Source organism: Sciurus carolinensis, chromosome 12 (genome assembly GCF_902686445.1).
Source record: "Sciurus carolinensis chromosome 12, mSciCar1.2, whole genome shotgun sequence".
In the NCBI taxonomy this organism is placed as follows: domain Eukaryota; kingdom Metazoa; phylum Chordata; class Mammalia; order Rodentia; family Sciuridae; genus Sciurus; species Sciurus carolinensis.
In genome coordinates this window covers 41,300,351-41,314,207 of record NC_062224.1, presented here as the reverse complement: position 1 = coordinate 41,314,207, position 13,857 = coordinate 41,300,351, and the positions used below count along the sequence as shown (strand labels likewise).

The 13,857-nt window shown below is 35.9% G+C and overlaps 1 protein-coding gene across 1 annotated transcript in view; it reads left to right on the top strand.

Moving 5' to 3' along the window:
- Positions 1-13,857, top strand: part of Ccny (cyclin Y) — a 229,068-nt gene that overhangs the window by 195,420 nt on the left and 19,791 nt on the right. The window contains exons 5-7 of the mRNA XM_047520181.1: positions 2,229-2,264; positions 5,522-5,579; positions 5,666-5,785. Of these exons, the coding sequence (XP_047376137.1) occupies positions 2,229-2,264; positions 5,522-5,579; positions 5,666-5,785 (214 nt within the window). The remainder of the gene's footprint in view (positions 1-2,228; positions 2,265-5,521; positions 5,580-5,665; positions 5,786-13,857) is intronic.

The window sequence follows — 13,857 nt, the reverse complement described above, 5'->3', positions numbered from 1 at the left end:
GACATTTCTCCTGTGTCATGTTCCCTTGCAGGCAAGAGCAAAAAACATTTTCTTCCTAATCAATCAACTAATCACTACAATAAACCCAGTCATATGAAACATTCCATTTAAATCTGACATTAGATTAGAAAAGCAGTTCTCCCAGTTTGACTATTAAATGAATAAAGCAGTAATCCCCCCCATCCCAAGAGGCAACATGATAGAACAAAAGAGCACAAAACCATTTAAGTTAGAAATCTTTGCATCTGTTTTCTGAAACTGAGTTTTTTCATTAAAAAAAAAAAAAAGGATCGGTGGTAGCATCCACTATTTTCAGTAACAGGACTGGGCTATTAGTGTATGTGAAAACATTTTATAAAACTAATAATAATCACTATTTTTTTAAGCTTCTGAAACCCTTTCACACCAATTAGAATTCCCTCATCAGCTTAGATGCTTTGGAGATGTTTTGAGAAAGAGAATCTATTACCATTTTCTCATAAGTACTCTTAATACTTACTCAAAGCATTTGAATGCATAGATCTAGAGAGATTTGGAAAAATATAAGCTTCATGTTAGAGCAAGATTAGCTGTCGTCATGTTGGGCTGTAGGTAAACGGCTAAGCTCTTTGGAATCCAAGATGCATGTTTAAATCTCTGAACTGGTGGCTCTCCAGTCATCTGTCTCCATGTTGGTTTCCTGCTTGAGAGTTTCATGCTTTGAAAGAACTAGATCTTTGAGAGAACTACATTGTCTGATATAGCCAATTAGCTCTTCTTAGAAGCTTAAAAATTAAAAAAAATTTTTTTTTGTTATCAACTTTGTATATTTTAAAGTAAAGCAGAAAGAGTGGAAGAAACTTGACAGTTTATAAAAAAGGGAATTAGAAAAGATTGGCCAGGGCTGGGGTATACCTCAGTGCTGGAGCACTTGCTTGGCATGTGCATGGCCCTGGGTTCAATCCTTTGTACCACACACATATGAATAATTCTGCCAACTTGAATATGTAATCAAAACACTGCTTTCCTATCCAGTTGGAGAACATTTTTTTCCCCCAATATATTCAAGGTGAGGGTCAACAAGAGTGAGATGAAACATACATTTGTGGGGAGGTGTGTTGATAAAGGCTTTCTGCAAAAATATTTGGTAGTATGTTGGGAGTCCTACAATTATTAATGATTGTAGACCAAAAAATTCCAATTATGGGTGTTTTCTTGTGGAAATAATGTAGTCATGGATTGCATAAATTTATGTTTGAGGATGTTCACTATGGTTTTAATTGTAATTGATGAACATGAGAAACAAATGTTCAATGGTAGGGGGCTTGGTTAAGTACATTATTCAACAACCAGGTAATGAAATATGATCCACCATTTAAAATCATGTTTTTGAAGAATATTTTAATGGTCAGAAAAAATTTTAACATGAAAAGACTAGAAGTGGGATATAAATCTTTTGTTTACATATATATATATATATATATACATATATATATATATAAATAAACTATAACTACATTTCTCAAGCTAATAGCCATTGCCTTTGGGCAAAGGGATTATTTTTCCTTATAGTTTCTATATTTTCCAAAATGTATATGCTGACTATAATTTATATGATGAATATAATATATATTTCATCATCAGAAAACATTTTATAAAAGAAAAATTCAGGGAAAGAGAATGCAATTATTTATTAAATTGAATTTTTAAATTTTAAAATACAGTATTAAGATAGTGCTAAAAATAAGTTACAGTACCATTTTAGCAAGTGAATGAATAAAATGTGTAATTTGCCAAGAGGTTATTGATTTAAGAGAAAAAAATAGCAAACCACTGTAGGTAATACATTTTTCTGGTAGTTATAAAGAAACTACTGATTTTCTAAATCTTGGGCAATGAGTTGGAGATTTCTAAAGATGTTTAATTTGTACCACCTGTCTTTTACATAATTCCTGTATTTTAAAATGAGTAAAGCTTAAAATTTCTTATAGAGCAATTTGTTTCTAAATGTCACTTGAAGTTCTGTTGTTTCTAGAAAAGATTTAACAATTTCTAGGAATGAGTACCAGCCTGATTTAATTTGAAGAGTAGATTCTCTTGAGCAGCATTCTGAATGAAATGACATTATTCAGATGGGTTGTTTGACTTTTATTTAAAATTTAAATATTGATGTTCAGACTCATAGTAGGTAACACCTGAAAGCTTGAATATGCTGGGGAAATGTTGAATTCCTGTGTTTTATTTTACAGTGTAGCTCTTGCAATATATTACCACATCAAAAACAGGTACGTGTACAATTAACTTTGTACTAAAAGCATCACACATCTATTATGCTTTTCCTATTGTTTCCTATTGTGTTCTAATTGCCTCAATATCTGAATTTTATATTTTTATATTTTCATGGAATTTCTAAAAGTAGTATACTTTACCAAAACTTTCCAGGTAAGTACTGAACTATTTCTCAATCAGAGGAAGTCAAATGGGTGTTTAAGATTGAAACCAGCAAAATGGAAAAAAACTGCTTGATAATGTTCGATTTCCTCTTCATTCTTTATTTTCTACATAATGTTTAAACATTCTTCTATAAAATGTTATTTTAAAACTTTATTATCAGCAACGTTAACATAAAAAAACTAAATTTACAATTTGAATTTTGGTGTACACTTAGGCATACATTGTTGGAGTCCTTTCTGATACAAGTGTATGGCAGTGGTTCAGTTAATTTAAAAAGCCATCTCAAATAGGGAATAAAACAAAAATGTACCTTAAACATTTTATTCCAACATAAAACATGTAAGAATACATATATTTGTGAATTTTTAAAAATTAAATGTCAAAATTGTTGCTTCAAGCTTGGGACATTTAGCCATGTACATAATTCATCTTTTCCAAAAATGTTTTTCCTTGAAAGTGAGAAATTTAAAAGACATAAAACATTCTGAGTGTAGACTCTTTAGGTTTCAACACATCTAATCTACAGCAAATTTATTTTTAGCGATTTTTCTTTTATTGAATTTCAAAGTCACTCTTCCTGTAGTCATATTTTATTGATTAAGGAATAGTTATGTATACAATATATCAAGTACAACTGGTGTGCCCTAGTTTGGGAACAAGCAGAGCAGCCATATATGGTAGGAATGGATCTCAGCTGGTGGGTCCAGATCACCTTCAGCCTGTTCCATGGGGAGAGACAGTTGTGGGAAGTCGGTGAAGTGCATGGTGGGTGGGAAAGCTTCCATTGAACTGTGTTCTGGGAAAACAGATACCTGAAACAAACATCTGGGGACATGTTCTCTAGAGTGACTTATTTTCTAGGTTGTAATTATGATCATGGTTTTATATGGTGCTTGAGAATTTTGGATGTAAGAACTTAACAAATGGTATAGTCTTGGAACTCTTGAAGTAGAATAACTGGAAGTGTAAATTTTACCTTGTTACTTCTATGATAGAAGTTCAAAATTTTTAAACATTTAAGCATTCAATAACAATGTAATATCATTAGTGAAACTCAAGATGTGCTTTCAAACCAAATTTTCAGTAGCATCTCTAAGAGATTTCTCAGTTCTTGATTTATATTCCCATTCTGGGGATTGAACTCAGGGATGGGTACACACTGTATCACTGAGCTGTACCCATAGTTCATATTTATTGGTTCTTAGACTTTGATAATCCCAAAGTAAGTTAGCCATAATTGATAATAGTAAGCAATTTTATGAAGTGTTTACTCAAACTATTTTCTTTTTTACTTATATTATGTCATTTAGTTTTATTAATAACTCCAAGAGGTAATATTGATAGTATCTCCATTTTATAAATAAAGAAGTTGAGGCACAGAGAAATTAAATAATTGGTTTAAGATGATACAATTGAGCAATTGAGAATTGAACCCAAATAGTCTACCACCCAGAACTGTAATCATTTTGTTCTTCTCGATCAATGGTGATTACATTGGGCCAAAAGTGAGTGGACACATAGAAAGGTCACTTGAATAAAACAAGCATTTGTGAACAAGCAGGATTAATCTGCAACAAGGAACCTGCAGTCTCTGTGGAAGTGGAGGCACAACTGTATAGACCTCCTCAGTAAATCATTTTGGCACCTGTGGTGCGGGTGATAGATCCATTAGCTTGAGATACATGAAAGTGAAAGGAAACAGTTCACTTCTCAAGAGGACACAGTTTTCTCCCCAGAGTCAGTTTAGCTCATGTTCTTCATCTTCATTTGTATTTCAAATCTCTGTTTTCATTTTAACAATTTCTTAAATTTTACTTAAAATTACTTCTGGGGAATGTAACTCTAGAGTGCTAGATGACTTTTCAGAAACTCTCATTTATCAGGAAAATTGAACAGGGTCCTCAACTGCCTGAGGAAATTGGCGTAGGGTGGTTAGACCAGGCTTTGTCTCTCACAAGACTGTAAGGAAGGCATGGAACGCTGCTGGTTCTTCATAGCTGAAAGTGTATGAAGCTGGTGCTGCACTCAGAAAGAGCTGTCTCTGTGCTTTCAGACTCTACCATCAGGTTGAACCCTTCTTTCACTTAGGTCTATCTCAGTCTCTGCTGCCCATGTTCATGTTTTCAGGTTCAGGTGGATACAGGCGTTCCCAGTGTTTAATACAGTCCCTACTGTGCAAGTGCAGGAATGAAATTGAGCCATTTTGTTAGCCCTTTCTTTTTTATTTTTACACAGATGGTAAATTTATAAAGCAAAATTTGTCATGTTTGACATGCTGGATGTGTGTTAGGGCCAGGTGTGTAAACCTTCTGATGTTCATAAGCCTAACTGACATTGAGAGCACAGAATATGGTAATTCTATGCTGTTACCCATAAGCACTGGTTTCCAAATTTTGTTTTTAAAGAAAAAATTTTAGGCAGAACAGATGAAGTGAGCTATCATTGGTGAGGTGCAGATAGTTCCTGCAGAGGCCAACAGCCTGAGGCACTCTATAGACAGTGAAACCACCACTTTAAATGGTCTTATGCATTTACCAGCTTGGTAACAACCAGCCACTCTTTCATAGGCTTATAGATTATTGAGTGAATGAATAATCACTTGATATATTTTTCAACATAAAATTATGGAAACTTAATGCAGTTGCCAAACTGCATGTTGTGAATGTTGCATGCTGATCTGAATATTTGTTGTTACTCTTGGACTTCTTTCGGTCAATCATGATGTGGTAATGGTTTAGCTAATCTGTTAGCCTTTGCTCAGAAATAAAATGTTTAAGAAATTTAAGTCTTTTGGTTATATTTGGTTGATTTGAAAACTCAGAAAATTAAAATCTAAATATTTGCTTCATTTACCTAAATGTTTCAGTTCATTACCTTTATGTCCATGTTGTCTTTAAACAAAAAATACTTAAATATTGAATCCAAGAAAAACAACTCATTATTCACAAATAACCAAGAGCGTCTCTTAAATTTAGCACTGTTTCTGTCTCTTGAAATACAGTTGAATCAAATATGTGTTTGTTTTATTTTGAATGGTATTCATTCTTACATAAAGTAAACTCGGTTTTTCTACTTTTTTTCCCACCAGGGACCCAGATGGAAGGATGCTCTTAGATATTTTTGATGAAAACCTTCATCCTCTTTCGGTAATCTCCATGTGTTTCATGAGATTGTTTATTTTTTGTTTGCTCCTGTTGAGTGACCAATCATCTGAAAATATTTCCTTTCTCAGAAATCCGAAGTGCCACCAGATTATGACAAACACAACCCAGAGCAGAAGCAGATCTACCGGTTTGTTCGAACACTGTTTAGTGCTGCTCAGCTGACGGCTGAATGTGCCATTGTCACCCTGGTGAGTGCATTTGGGATGACTGCAACCACCTTCACACTGGCTGGGCCTGAGTCTGTAGCTGTAGTTCAACAAAGTGGCAGAGAGTTAGGGGATCTTTACAAGGTTACCCTGGGAAAACTATGGTAATAGTTTCAGTGGTATCTTTTCTGGGAGATTAGAATGTGGATCTCCCAAAAGAGGGTGTTAAGTCTGTTGCATAGTTCCCACCTAAAGTCATTTGTGGAATCACATTCAGGATCAATAAATGCTGAAGTGTTAAGTGCAGATAAATAGAACATTTGACCGAGGGAGAGTAAGGACCAAGGTCACTGCCTATTAACATCTGGTTTCCTCTTGTTCATTCCCTACATTGATTTTAATGACCTTAATAAGGTCTAATGATGAATATATGCACCCTAAGATGTATGGTACATGAATGATGTATTTTGTGATGAATATATTCATCCTACATGAACACCTGTGTGGGAAGGAGTATATATATTGCTAGCCTCTGATTTGTCAATTTTGTGTAATTGCATCTATATGAACAATTGTATGAAAGTAATCTGCATTTTAAGAGGAAAAACTAAAAATTTATTCTTAGATTCTTAGAACTTTATAGTCTATTTACATCAAATCTCATTTGGGAAATAGATTTAAAAGTGAAATTCATTGTCCCTTACCTTTTACATTGTGTGAAACTCAGATAAGAAATAAAAACTTTTTCTGATTTGCTCTCCTATAGATCAGAATATCATTCCCTGTAGTTTCTGAGATTATTGTCTTAACAGAAATTTTACAGGCATCTAGGGACTCTTAAATATTGAGTCCAAGAAAAACAACTCATTATTCACAAATAACCAAGAGCATCTCTTAAATTTAGCACTGTTTCTGTCTCTTGAAATACACTAAGAGCCACACTAAGAGCTTTGTGCCCTTGGGTTAATTCAAGAGTAAACCAGTTTGCCTATTCATTCATCTGCTCATCCAATTGTTGGTTTATTACCTCTCATTGAACTTGCAGACTAAAGGGTAAAACAGACATTCAAGTAATCATTATGTGATTTGGAATGATTATAGTTTCTAAGATTATAATTGAGAATTGTATTTATTTTTTCCCCCAAAAGAGTTTCAGGTTCTTACAAAAATATACAACCCAGCAATAGGTTGTGACTTTTTTATGTAGGGAAATTGGGTTGAAGGACTGAAAAAATCAGATGAAACCATCAATGAAATTAGACTAAAATTCATGCCATGAAGAAAGATTTATTTTGCAGCTGTGAAAAGTGTTGGGGATTTTTCTTTTCAATCTTTAATTCCTGTGGAAAATTTAAGGCCTATGACCTGATATTTCCATTGTTTATATTTATTATTTAGAGCAAAGAAGAGGGTGAGTGACCTGTGGAATACAGGGCTAACATTTAAATCCCTGCAGCTCACCCAGTTTCTGCAGATGTCTGGAGAGAACATCTAAAGTACATCCTCCATTGCCCTCTGATGTCACTGAAGGTGACAGAAGGGTTGACTGGTTCATGTCTTTAGAGTACGTAGGAGTGGCACATTTTTGTGAATAATTGTAACTACTGAAATCTTCACTTGCTATATAAGGTAAAGTAGTGGCTTAGGTAGGATACTGGTTTGTATTGGGGTTTTGTGATGACCACCTGGAGAAGAGCAGTTCTGGAGTTCTCTATGGTGGCTCAGCTCTGCAGCCATCCTCTGGCTGTTGCTTGCCTTGATCAGGATGCAGTCTGAATGCTGTGGGCAGAAGGTAGGCAGATGCATACTCTGAAGGGAGACCCTTGTGTCCCTATGAGTTAGAAGCAGTCATTCAGGGTAGATGTGGTCTAGAGTTAACCAAGATAGCATTCATCCTTGCTTTGTTCTTGGACATATGTTTGGCAGATGACTGGCATTCTGCCAGGAGGAGGCAGGGGAAAGGACAGCAGTTAGCTGTAACCCTCCAGTCCATAAGGAACAGGACTACAGCCTGCTTGTGGTAGGAGAGCCTGTGTCCCTTCAGAGCCTTATTAACCCAAAGCCAGGTATTTCACAGTTTAACAGACTTCATTTGCAAACAGAAAATGTAGGGTTGTGGGTGTAGCTCAGTGGTGCATTTCTTGCCTAGCATATGTGAGACTCTGGGTTTAATCCCCAGCACCACAAAAAAAGGAAGAAAAAAAAAAGGAACAATAACTTAGCATCACAAGTGTATAATTTTTAGCTTTTTAGAATATGCTAAAAGCTCTCTTAATGACATTGACACATGAGGAAACTAAAATAGAAGTGAGATAATTGAATTGCACCTTGCTGAGCTAGGTTAGTATTATTATTATTATTTTACATGAGGACACTTTATATAATGTTCTAAGCAACAGCCGAGGGGAACTGGAGCCATTGTGGGAGGTAGGTAGAAGGCCATAGCATCTGTGTGGTTACCCCTCTGGGTGGCTCAGTTTTTCTTACAGGAGTTACTCAATCTGGGTGGTTCTTAGAACCATTAACAGATGCCCATTTTAGTCCATTATGTAGTACTTGAATGACAAAAGAAAGCTCACCCCCTCTCTGAATCAGGCATCTTTGGTTGTAAGGATAAGAAACCCACACAGAGAGCTCAGAGAGGCCAAAGCAGAAGGAGACTTACTGGAAGTTACAGAAGTATCCCATATATCTCTTGTCCTTGAGAGTCATAAGTACATCAGATCATATAATGAGACCAACAACCAACAACAGGTTTCTCTCTTTCTCTCCCTCTCCCTTCACTTTGCCTCTGTTCCTCCCTGTGGGTCTGTGACATTAATTTGCAGGTTGCCTTTAACTGTTTTATATTGGACATGGCAGGAAAGCAGCTGTCCCAATCCTACCATATGCCACTTTCCCATTTAAGGCCCCACACCAGCCAAATCAGTTGTTTAGTTCAGGTTTTGGAGAGGGGATGAGTAATGATTTGTTCATTCCCTTTGGGGTCAGTTGTTTACATGTAGATTAGGAATCGGTCATGACCCTAAGGTGCCAGGAGTCATGACCATTGTTTTTGTTATGGTATTCAAAACTTGCTGTGGTTCCCTGTCTTCCTCCCAAGAGAACACAAAGGCCCCAGCAGGAGTAGGCTTCCTCTTCACCTTACCTGAGCTGCCTCCACTCTCTAGCTACTGCCTCCAACCCCTTGCTGTTCCCTAAACATGCTGGGTACATACTTTTGCATTTGCCCCCACTTCCCCAGCTGTGTATGTGGTACTTCAGTGGGGCTTTTGCTTGACCACATATTTTCAGTTGAAATCTCCTTCCTCCCTCCATGTTCCCCTCTCATCATTTACTGCTTTTTCTCCAAGGTACTTATTAACATTCTTTAGGGTTCATTCATCTTGTTGTTTTGTCTATCAGCTCCATCAATAAGCCTTTTTGTCTTTTTGTCTGTTTCACTACAGTATGACCAGTATACCCTGGCACATAGTGAATGCTCAATAAATACTTATTGAACATGTAAATCAAGCATGATAATAACTACCTATTGGCCGAAGTAGCATAAATGGTCTCAAACCTTACATTTTGCCTAAAACACAAAAAAATTCACTAACTCTTTGTTATCATCTTCCCTTCCCCCATATTTTTATAACACTAAACACATATTCTGCCACTTCATTGCCTAAGTGTTATTAATGAGCTTTCTGAAGGGAGGGTAGCAACTTTGAGGACATAGCTTAGCCTAGTCCCTGATTGTTACATATGATTGGTTCTCTCAATAAAGCAGCAGTTGATGAATGATGGAAGAGAAAGTTAGTAATTGATAGAAAGGAGTCTGGCAAGAAGTAAAGGGAAATCAAGAAGAAATGCAGGTTGCAAAGTGAGAACTGATCAGACAAGACAGATAGTATTTCTTCTTTTTATCCCTTAATTTTTATGACTCTATCGATATATATTTCACATGCCGTAATGCTCATCCATTTAAAGTGAGCACTTCAGCAGTGTTTAGGATATTGTACAGCTATCACTGCAACCTAATTCCAGAATATTTTCATCATCTCAGGAAGAAACCCTTTACCCTTGGGCAACCACTCCTCATTCCTAATCCCTATCCCAAACCTAGGGAACTGCTAACCCGCTTTCTCTATGGAGTTGCTTATTCTGGATATTTATTGTAAATGGAATCATATTATGATTGTTTGTAACTAGCTCCTTTCATTTAATATGCTTCCAAGGTTCATCTACATTGCAGAATAGTGTTTCATCCTTCTTTATTGCCAAACAGTATTCTAGTGTTTATCTATCTATCAGTTGATAGACATTTAATTTATTTACAAAAAACATTTAACTCCTATGAATAATGCTTCTTTGGATATCTCTGTTTAGTATGGGATTAGTATGGTTTTTGTTCCTCTTGGTGCATATCTAGTAGCAGGATTGCTGGGTCATCTGGTAATGCTGTGTTTAACTTTTTGAGAGATAAGCTATTTTCCAAAGTTCCATTATATGTTCCAATTAGCAATGTTATGAGATTTCCAATTTCTCAACATTATATCACATCACTGATGTCGACACTTTGTTATTATCTGTTCTTTTTATTTTCAGCATTCTAATGGGTATGAAGTGTTACCTCATTGTAGTTTTGATTTGTGTTTCCTTGATGATTAATGATGCTGACCATCTTCTCGTGTGTTTATTGACCATTTGCATATTTTCTTTGGGAAAAAAGTATTCAAATTCTTTGCCCATTTTCCAATTGGGTTCTTTTTATAATTGAATTATAAGCATTCTTTATATGTTCTGGACACAAGTTATTTAATATTTTCTTCTTTGTGGTTGTCATTTCACTTTCTTTCTTTTTTTTTTTGGTGGTGCTGGGGATTGAACCCAGGGCTTAGTGCTCTACCAACTGAGCCCCCATTTCACTTTCTTAATGGTAGTATTTGCACCATAGCTTTTCTTTTTCAGAAACCCAACTAATTTTTTCTTTTGTTACTTCTGCTTTGGTGTTTTATCTAAGAACCCATTGCACATTGTGAAACTGATGATCATAATGGTTTACCCCTATATTTTCCTTTAGGAGTTTTATAACTGTAGCTTTTACATTTAAGGCTCATCATCTATTTGAGCTAACTTTTGTGAGGTAGAGTCTAAATTTATTATTTTATATCTAAATATATATATACATTTGTCTTGGGACCATTCATTGATGTTACTGACCTTTCAGTTGAGATTTTTGATATAGATTTCATTGAATATATGTAGATCAGTTTGGGGAGTATTGCCAGTCTTAATAATATTAAGTCTTCCAACTCATAACCACGGGTGTCTTTCCATTTATTTAGATTTTCTTTCATTCTTCTGACAATGTTCTGTAGTTTTCAATGTACACTGCTTATACCTCTTTTGTTGAATTTCTTTCTGCACATTTAATTCATTTTTATGCTGTTGTAAATAGAATTGTTTTCTTAATTTCATTTTCAGTAGTTTTTATGGGCTAGTGTGTAGTAGGAATGCAGTTGATATGTGTCTATTGATCTTTTATCCTGCCACATTGGTTGAACTCCTTTATTAGTCTGAATTGTTTTTTAAGTAGATTCTTTTAAATTTTTATAAACAAGATTGTGTCATCTGCAAATAGAGATAGGTTTACTCTTTCCTTTCCAATCTGGATGTCTTTATTTATTTTTCTTAGTTGTCCTAAAGTTAGTACCTCTATTACATTGTTGATAAGAAGTACCTAGAGTGTACATTCTTGTCTTACTGATTTTAGAGGGAAAGTTTTCATTCTTCAGTTAATGATGTTAGCTGTAGGTTTTTTATAGATGCCCTTTATCAATTCCCTTATGTTCCTTGTTTCTGGGGTATTTTTGTTTTGAAAGGGCATTAGATCCTGTCAAATATTTTTTCTGAATCTATTGAGATTGATAGCATGAGTTTTGTCCTTTATTTAATTAGTATGCTAAATCAACCTTGCATTCCTTGAATGGATCACGCTTGGCTGTGGGGTATAATTCTTCCCTTGTCCCTGGAGGTATATAATTCTTGTTACATGTTGCTGGACTCAATTTACTGGTATTTTGTTGGATCTTTATGTATATATTTGTAATTAGCATTATAGTTCTGTGGTTTTCTTGTGATAGCATTGGTTCTTGATATCAGTATAATACTGGGAGTAGTGGATACTCCTGTAATCTCAGCTACTTCAGAGGCAGAGCCAGAAGGATCCCAGATTCAAAGCCAGCCTGGACAACTTAGCGAGACCCTGTCTTGAAATAAAAGATAAAAAGGGCTGGAGATGTAGCTCAGTGGTAAAGTGCCCCTGGGTTCAGTCCCTGCTACTGTGGGGTGGGAAGGTGGGGAGGATAATATTGAATTGAATTGAGAAGTGTTCCTCCCACTTTTTTTGTGGGGGGGCAGGGAGGTTTCTGGGATCAGGGGAGGATTTATGAAAGGTTGGTGTTCATTCTTATTTAAATCTTTGTTAGAATTCACCAGTGAAGCTATCTTGGGTAGAATTTTTGGAAATTTTTATGTGACCAATTCAATCTTTTTACCTGTTTGTTATAGGTCTACAGGTTATTATTTCTTGAGTTTGTTTAGGTAGTTTGTATCTTTCTAAGAATTTGTGTATTTCATCTGCCTTACCCATTTGTTGGCATACAGTTGGTCCCAGTATTCTTTTATGATTCTTTCTATTTCTGTAGTCTTTTTTGTTTGTTTGTTTCTCATTTCACTCACTTGAACTTTTTTCCTTTTTTCTTGAATGATTGAGAGGAGTCCAAGGCAATGATTTTTTTTTTTCAACTCAGCTCTAAGTATAAAATACAAATTATATCCATCTTAGTGCATACTCCCCTTCCAGGATTTCACAAATACTTCAACTTGCCAGATCTGAGACTCTCTTTTTTTACTCTTTCCTGTGTCATTTTTTAAATGCTTCTTATTTTCTTGTATATTTTTTAAAAAGAATATACTAATAGGTTATAACTCACAGTTTAAAAAATACTGTGTATTGAGAGTCCCACGACCACCCCCAGTTAATGAATCACAAGGACTCACACCACTCAGCATGTGTGTATAACCGTGCTACAATAGTGAAAGGACACAAACCAAAATCAGCACAGGGAGGATGCTAGGGGTGGGGTCTGGTGGGAATCAAGTGTATGCTTCCAAGTATCCTCACTCATTGGTGTTGTAGGGCACACTTAACCCTTCAGCAGTGATTTGTGATGATAATGGTAAAACATTGCCTACTTGGAAGCCCCCTTAGAAACTTAGCACCCAAGGCTTTTATTGAGGGTTGGTCACATAGACATCCTCTGCTTAGCACATACCAAAATTCCCAACTCTCAGGAAGAAATCACTTCAGCATAAATTGTGTCGTTTGTACAAATGGTTTAGGCACAGTGAACTACTCTTAATACATTCTGGGAATGGTGGGAACCCTTCTGAAATTAAGTCCCCGCATCCTTATGGAGGACCAGCCTTGGAAGCAGGCCTTTTCTAAAGATAGCAATCTCAGACCTGCTGTGTTCACTTTGGTCTACTCATGTGGCTCTTCTTTCTCTTCTGCTGATACCTCTTTATATAGACGATTCGTACCATTTCCTGACCTGCTAAGATCTACTGTTAGAGGGCAAAGGACAGAGAGGGTTGCTCCTCATGGCAAATGTGTAAGTGTGCGTTCATATGTCTGTGTCCAGATATAAATCTACCCTTAATAATTTTGGATTTGCTTAGTGACTAGACCTTGCCCTTTGAAAATATGGGGCTGTGATCTTCCAGTGTTTGAAAAGAAACTGGAAATCTGGACTTAGGAGAGTTCTAACATTAGTTCAGATTTTTTAACAGAGTCTCCAAGCCAAATAAATGCTGTGAGCTGCCAATTTTACTTTAGGCAGTAGGGAGTCATCAGAAGTTTTTAGACATGCTTTTATAACAAAGTACCACAAACTGGGTGGCTTAAAAAGTAGAAACTTAATTGGGTGCAGTGATACACTCCTATAGTTAACAGCTACTTAAGAGACCCAGCCAGGAGAATCACTTGAGCTCAGGAGTTTGAGGCCTGAGTTTGTCCCTGTCCCAAACGAGGGATGGAAGAAAGAAAGGAAGTTATAGAGGTCAGA